The sequence below is a fragment of the Anabrus simplex genome, chromosome 2 (genome assembly GCF_040414725.1).
Source record: "Anabrus simplex isolate iqAnaSimp1 chromosome 2, ASM4041472v1, whole genome shotgun sequence".
Classification (NCBI taxonomy): domain Eukaryota; kingdom Metazoa; phylum Arthropoda; class Insecta; order Orthoptera; family Tettigoniidae; genus Anabrus; species Anabrus simplex.
Window position 1 is genome coordinate 339,453,290 of NC_090266.1, and position 8,325 is coordinate 339,461,614.

At 45.3% G+C, this 8,325-nt stretch overlaps 1 protein-coding gene across 2 annotated transcripts in view; it reads right to left on the minus strand.

Moving 5' to 3' along the window:
* LOC136862810 (probable imidazolonepropionase) overlaps nucleotides 1-7,600 on the minus strand; it is an 80,535-nt gene extending 72,935 nt beyond the window's left edge. For both annotated transcript variants that reach the window (XM_067139071.2, XM_067139070.2), the window contains exon 1: nucleotides 7,435-7,600. In XM_067139071.2, the coding sequence (XP_066995172.2) occupies nucleotides 7,435-7,568 (134 nt within the window). In that variant the 5' untranslated portion in view covers nucleotides 7,569-7,600. The remainder of the gene's footprint in view (nucleotides 1-7,434) is intronic.
* Nucleotides 7,601-8,325: the final 725 nt, after the last annotated feature.

Consider the following 8,325-nt stretch of genomic DNA (forward strand, 5'->3'; position numbering starts at 1 on the left):
GATCATTTCACGTGATATTTGCAAAATAGTGTCACGTTCATATAGTTTGGACTCCAAGTAAAATCGTGACACTCACAGCTTTTGTTCACACAGTTGCAGGGGCGGTGCGTGGTATTGTTGCAGGTTTGCACAACTCCCAATAATTTTACGCTTGATTTGTCGTCTTTTCTTCCTATTTTGCAGTTTAATAAACCTAACATGTACTCTAAAATGTGTTAAAACCAAGCAGCTTTTAACGTTCGATGTACTAATACTTCGTAACGAACCATTAAACTCCGCCGTCTTTAAATCAAACTCAGGGGGTTGACTTTCCTACGCCAAACTCCCTAGCGCACAGCGCGCCGCTATTTAGTTTCAGCAGGGTCGAGCCTAAGCCTGTATACGATGTATAGCATCAGGTAGCAAGCCCGCCAGTATCGGTCCTAGGGAGTTGCATGAGACCAGCAAGTCCCCTATCTAAAAACAACTCCAAATGTCCCCGTTAGATTGCACCACTCTGCAGAGATGACTTCATCCCTGCTTTCTCTCCACTCGCAACGGTAATTTCTTTTCCACGCCACTAGGGAAAGGGTAAGCTCAACGAGCTAGAATAACATAAGAGGGGCTGTATACCTGACATCAGCGCTCCCTGCTTGAAGCAAGTTGATTAGGGGCAGCCATCTTAACGGTTGTCAAAACAAAGCGAATTGGCGCGAGAGCATATGTTGAGGTGACAGGGAGATCGTGCATACCAATTTAATTCCCTAAGTTTAAAGAAGTGAAAAGATAGATTCTCGCTTTCAAGAATGCCAGCCGTAAGCTCAGCGTATGGTTGTACTAATCGGAGTAATAAAACCAAGGATATATCGTACTTTAAGTAAGTATTACTGAATTATAGCCGAGGTTCCTTTTTGTAATTTCTGTTTGTAATTAAATCCATTTTATTGTTTACTTAGAGAAAGTACGGATAGCCACGGTAATTATTTGTCGAATTTTGTTTCATATTTCGTTTAAAGAACAAGGAATTAACTGAACAATGCGTTGTGAGGAAGAAAAGAGGTAAATGGTATCCCACTCAATTCAGTTGCTTATGCTCTGTACATTTCCAGCCCTATTTAATTTTCATTCACATTTACAAATAAAGGAAATGGAACGCCCACCACCAAGAAAACGTAACCACAAAAAATTACTTATTTCGTTCAAACGTACACCAAGTATAATAAATACAGCATTTTACTGCTATTTTTGAAATGTATACAGCCTTTATTGTAGATGTCTGTTGCCTTGGTTTTTAAAACTATGCCACAGTTCATAATGGACAACTTTCAGTATGATATGGTAATGGGAGAAACATGATATCCCCCCTATATTATAATAAATAATTACACTAAACGATTATTGTGGTAAAGTATTCATGGGCCGCCTCTGTGGTGCACTGGTTAGCGTGAGCAGCTGCCACCCCTGGAAGCCCGGGTTCGATTCCCAGCTCCGCCACGAAATTTGAAAAGGGGCACGAGGGCTGTAACGGGATTCTATTAGCCTGGGGAGGTCAACTGAGTAGAAGTGGGTTCAACTCCCACCTCAGCCATCCTCGAAGTGATTTTCCGTGGGGTCCCATTTCTCCTCCAAGCAAATGCCGGGATGGTACCTAACTTACGGCCACGGCCGCTTCCTTCCCCCCCACAAGGCCCCTGTTCAGCATAGCAGGTGCAGCCCTCCCTCACAGTTGTATCCCCCGACCCAATATCTCACGCTCGAGAACACTGTCCTTGAGGTGGTAGAGGTGGGATCCGTCGCCGAGTCCGTGGGAAAAACCAACCCGGGAAGGTAAACAGATTAAAAAAGGAACACAGTACTCATGAGTATGCAATAATTTTAAAAATATTAACAGAATGAGGTTGTAACCTATTATAGGTCCCTATGATTTTAAGTTTTCCTGTCATAAATACAGTATTTATGTCCATCGTTTTTATTCTAATTTACGCTTAACCACAACAGCCAAGCAGGGTAACGCTCTTGTTCCGATTTCGAGGCCTATTCGTATGTCACTGTGCGATGATTTCGAACTAGCCTACAATCAACTGATCGTGATGTTGGCATCGTGCCGAAATATGATGAAGTGGCGGTATTCGCTTTCATGCTTCAAGCTTTCGGCAACGGACTTTAATTCTCCCCCAGCGATTCTAAAATGCGTATTTTCTACACTTTTCGTCATTTAAAGGCCATGCCCCCTTGCTTGTGTGACAACAGGAAACATGGCGGACGTTCGTTCTATTAGGTTCACCCAGGCAGCGCTTCCGCCTCTCTATGTTATTCTAGCTCGTTGGGTAAGCTGCACCGCACCATTCACAATGTTACCAACATTGGTAATTCATGGGCAATCATAACCTTTTATTAAATCCCAAAATTTGTTTTGAGGATATACTTTCGGAGGAAACGTTTTCTCATCAGCATAACTTCATGTTATGCATTTGCCAACCGTAAAACGAGCTTTGTGCCAACATTGTCACATGTTGGTAAATGGCTGGACTATTGCGACATGGAGTTGTTGGTGTTTATGTAGACGTTATGTTTACATTTATCACGTGCAGGCCTTGGTGTGTTTTCAGGTGATTGAGTATTTTGGTTCTAGATAATTTTTCTGTGCGTTATTATTAAAACTGATGGATTCTAAATTGTGAGTAAGAGTTCGTCACAAAGCTGCCGGTGTTTGTGTAGTTTAGTTTCAACAAATAGTGTATACGGTTTTGGACAAACTGAAACTACGCCATGAACTATCGTCCATCTATTTAGCACAAGAAAGCAAAGCAAAGTCACCTACGTACAGGCCATGAAAGCCCTTGTAGGAGTGGAAGGTAAAGGCTTCCACCATTGTTAACCTCGGCACATGATGGGGTAGAGTGGTTAGCTCTACGCCTGGCCACCTTTGCCCCTAGAAATTAACCTGGTACTCATTTTTGGTGTAGGCTGAGTGAACCTCAGGGCCATATGCACGTCCGGAAGTGGAAATCTCGTTTCTTAAAGTTTACTACTTCCTGACGGGGATTCGAACCCACGTCCTTCCGGGCGAACCGAGCACGCCTTTACCGCCTCGGCCAGACAGCCCCTATTTAGCACAAGAATTCAGATCATTGTCGGGTCCTGTTAGTTTAGCAGAGTTTATAATAACCAACAACCTGGAGAGGACGTTCACTGAACTGAGTGCTTGAAACTGCTGAAGTTTAATTTTACAATCCCTATGACGTCTGTCGAAGCAGAAAGATGTTTTTCTACTTTGAATAAAATAAAAACTTCCTTAAGGAACTCTATGATCCAGGAAAGATTGTCGGCCTTGGCGATGCTTTCTATAGAAAGAGATCTGCTGATGGAAATCGCGGACTTCAATCAACGGGTGACTGACAAGTTTGCATCAATGAAAAACAGGAGGGCGAATTTTCAATTCAAGTGAGATAAGAATAACTGTAGTTATATTCTTATTTCCTGTGTTTTAATTGCTGGATATGTATTTCAATTTTAATATGAATGCAGTTCATTACATACGGATACTAGGGATTCTTGTTATTTCTATTAGATTCTCGTTTAAAATTGCAACATTGAACATGTTGGTGCAACACCCAGCCTCAGATACGACCAGCCGCCACTGTACAGTTGTCAGTCCTGTAGAACTCCAAACATTCTTTTCTTTAGATTTATATTACACTAGCGGAAAATGAAATCCCATCACCAATAAGGAGTTGTGCTAGATAAACGAAATTCGGAATGTGTGCACATCTGAAAGATGACGCCTAATCAAATTTGCGCGCTAGCCGACGAGAGAGATGTTAGTATTGCCACTAAGACCTTGCAAAGGAAGTTTACTTTATTACGTGCTGTACACTTCGTGAACGTTAGTCAACGTCCGGTGTTGACGTTGTGAGATAGGTGTGAGTCAAACATGCCTTTTAGGGGACGAAGATGGCAGTATAAGCTGCTTACTGAGTTTGAACGAGGCCGTGTAATAGGGCAGAAAGAGTTGACAGGGATGCATCCACAGTACATCGGTGTTGGCAACAATGGTCACAGGAAGGCACTTTCTCAAGAAGACCGGGTTCCGGCCGCAGATGTGTCACTACGGAGAGGGAAGACCGCTGTATTCGCTGCATGGCTGTGGTGGATCGCACCGCATATGCAACAGCCATCAGAGCTTCAGTTAGCACAAGAGTGACGCAGCGAACTGTAACAAATCGATTACTTGAGTGACAGCTGTGAGCCAGACGTTCTGTATTGTTCATGCCACTAACTCCGAATCACTGCCACCTGCGACTTCAGTGGTGTCAAGCCACACTTCATTGGAGGGGCGGAGTGGAGATCTGTTGGTTTCTTAGATGAGAGCCGTTTCTGTCTTCGTGCCAGTGATCGCCGTAGGTTGGTAAGGAGGAGGCTAGGTGAGCACTTGGAACCAAGCTGTCTGGAGTCTGGGGAGCGATTTCCTTTCACGGCAGGAGCACTCTCGTCGTTATTCCAAGAACCTTGTCAGTGGATTTGCACGGGGACTGGTGATTGAACCGGTTGTGCTGCCATTCATTCGCAGTATTCAAGAGGCTGTTTTCCAACAGAATAACGCTCGTCCTCATACCACAGCTGTCATCCAATGTGCTCTGCAGTGTGTCGACCAGTTGCTTTGGCCTGCGAGATCACTAGACCTTTCGCCCATGGGACATTATGGGACGACACATCCAGCGCCATCCAGTACCAGCATTGACCGTTGCTGATTTCACCGACCATCTGCATCAGGTGTGGAACGCCATCGCGCAAATTACTCTGTCATCGAAGAGGTATTTTACTTCTGCTACAGCTTCATTGTCTCAACCAGTCATTATAATAAAAATGAAAAAAAAAAAGTAAGGAAAAGCGAGTGAGTACTACGCAGTTCGAGTCGCGTAGTTGTGACCTTGCATTCGGGATATGGTGGGTTCGAATACCATCGTCGGCAGCCCTGAAGATGATTTTCCGTGGTTTCCAATTTTCGCACCAGGCAAATGCTGTGGCTGTACCTTAATTACGAGCACGGTCGCTTCCTTCCCACTCCTAACCCTTTCCTGTCCCATCGTCGTCATAAGACCTATATGTGTCGGTGTGGCGTAAGGCAAAAGGAAAACACACATTTATTGAGTACAGCATCAACCGCAGCCGACTTGCGAAAATGTTGGTCATACTACTGTACTTGCAACTCCCCTCCCCGGAGTAGGCAAGTGAACCTGCGTTAGTTTACGTATATCGTCCGACCATCGGTGACGATGCATGTAACTTACAATGTATAGCCTGTGGATTCTGTCTGACAGCCTGAGTTTCTGTGGGATCTGCACTGGTTTTCTCAAGGACTTGTCCGCCTCTGTGGTGTAGTGGTTAGCGTGATTAGCTGCCACCCCCGGAGGCCCGGGTTCGATTCCCGGCTCTGCCACGGAATTTGAAAAGTGGTACGAGGGTTGGAACGGGGTCCACTCAGCCTCGGGAGGTCAACTGAGTAGAGGTGGGTTCGATTCCCACCTCAGCCATCCTGGAAGTGGTTTTCCGTGGTTTCCCACTTCTCCTCCAGGCGAATGCCGGGATGGTACCTAACTTAAGGCCACGGCCGCTTCCTTCCCTTTTCCTTGTCTATCCCTTCCCATCCCTCCACAAGGCCCCTGTTCAGCATAGCAGGTGAGGCAACCTGGGCGAGGTACTGGTCATACTCCCCAGTTGTATCCCCCGACCAGGAGTCTGAAGCTCCAGGACACTGCCCTTGAGGTGGTAGAGGTGGGATCCCTCGCTAAGTCCGAGGGAAAAACCGAACCTGGAGGGTAAACAGATGATGATGATGACTTAGAACGCAGCGGTGGGCTCTCTGACAGACGAACTCCCCACCTTTTGTCAACGGTGGTCTATGGTGAGATCTATGGCTATGGGTAATTAGACAGGACCGTGATGCTCCAAATGAATCATTATTAAGAACTACAATTTTGAGAGAGAGAGGGAAGGGAGAGGGTCATTTACGATGCCCACATTATATTCCGTTCAACGTCGCAGTATAAGCCTCCGTGGCTCAGGCGGCAGCGCGTCGACCTCTCACCGCTGGGTTTCGTGGTTCAAATCCCGGTCACTCCGTGTGAGATTTGTGCTGGACAAAGCGGAGGCGGGACATGTTTTTCTCCGGCTACTCCGATTTTCCCTATCGTCTTTCATTCCAGCACCGCTCTGAATTTGAATAGAAGTTTAATTGTCATAACTCTCTTATTTAATTGAATATCATTGTTGTAGTATTAGGATTAGTATTATTTATTTCGTCTTTGGTGATTTTTTTATAGTGATGAATAGGTATACATATGGTGATTTAACTATTAATCGGTTTATTATTTTGGTTTTAATATTTTTTATCAATAATATTTTTCATTTTTAGACCAAATTTAATTAGAATTTTATTAGGATGAGATGGGTCATTACTCATTGCCCCAGAGGAGTGCGACAGGTCTCGGCAGCCGGCACAATTCCTATCCTCGCCGCAAGATTCATTCCATCCCAACACGCAGCTGTGAGCTCGCATCCGGGAGATAGTGGGTTCGAACCCGAACCCCACTGTCGGCAGCCCTGAAGATGGTTTTCCGTGGTTTCCCATTTTCACTCCAGGAAAATGCTGGGGCTGTACCTTAATTAAGGCCACGGCCGCTTCCTTCCCACTCCTAGGCCTTTCCTGTCCCATGCTCGCCATAAAACCTATCTGTGTCGGTGCGACGTAAAGCAAATAGCAAAAAAAGTAGCATTCCATCCCTCACCCGGTCACTGAGTGGAAAACAGGCTGTGGGTTTTCATTCAATGTCGCAGTAACACGGGTAGATTTTCAGCAACGACGGAACAGGAAGGGGCTAGGACTCGGAAGGTAGTTAAGCAATCCGGAAGTTTAACGGTCTGTACCGTGTAGCCAAATCACTTGACACATTTTTATCTGACAACGCATCAGTTTTCAATGGCCCGGCTCCACGACTGAGTGGACAGCGTGTTCGTCTTCGGATTTTGGGGCCCTGGGTTCAATTCCCAACCTATCGTGGCATTTTAATCTTTTACTGTTAATTGCCTTTTCGTTCGGGGAATGCCTGCTCATGCTGTCCCCAACATTCCTGTACATCGCATGACACTAGCAGGCAGTTTCTCATACACGGCGTATGCCGGAGGGTCTGCCTAACGAAGGTTGTACCAAGCTAGCAATAGCCACGCGAAGTTATTATTATTATTATTATTATTATTATTAATATTATTATTATTATTATTTATTATTATTACTTTGTTAAAGAACCATTTGAACCTGCTTTTATTCACAAGTCTTTCTTTACCAAATCTTGTCCGGAAGCCTTGAATGTGTCACATCTGCTGATAAAAGGGCTCGGTAGTTCTTAAGAGGGAAATCCTGCTCGTCTGTATCTCATTTAGAATTTCGTTACGTACCTGTTTGTCACAATGGCCAGTCCTCGTTCATCCTCGAGAACTTCCACTATTTTCATTTTGTCCCCATTTAATCGTCTCTCTCCATTACTACACACAGTCACTACTTGTTTAGCCGAATGGATAAGCAGACGCATCTTAGAGCAGCACTCTTACTGGTCTCACTTACACCGAATCACTGCTAGAATCTCAAGGCAAGCGGCACTATATAATACCGTACTTCACAACTCGTTGATTCTCGCGTCGCGCCTACCTGTCCTTATCGCTGAGGCTACCCAGAAACTGAAGAAGCTGTTAAAATTAATCTTTTTTCTTCCAAATAAAATGTTCTCTCTCTTTTTCTCTCTAACAGCCGGCTTAATAATTACTGCTATTGGCATTACGCCACACTATCGACTTTTACGGTTTTCGGAGACGCCGTGGTGCCGGAATTTAGTCCCGCATGAGTTCTTTTACTGCCAGTAAATCTACCGACACGAGGCTGGCGTATTTGAGCACCTTCAAATATCACCGGACTGAGCCAGGATCGAACCTGCCAAGTTGGAGTCAGAAGGCCAGCGCCTCCACCGTCTAAGCCACTCAGCCCGGCATCAGTCGACTTCACTGGCGCAGATGGTTAATGTTTTTTCCTGTTCTCAAGTAGAGAATTCGATCCCGACTTAGATCGGTGGCATTTGAGTGTGATCCAATGTCTTTTCCTTCCTGCACACCGAGCTCGATAGCTGCAGTCGCTTAAGTGCGGCCAGTATCCAGTAATCGGGAGATAGTGGGTTCGAGCCCCACTGTCGGCAGCCCTGAAGATGGTTTTCCGTGGTTTCCCATTTGAACACCAGGCAAATGCCGGGGCTGTACCTTAAGTAAGGCCACGGCCGCTTCCTTCCAATTCCTAGGACT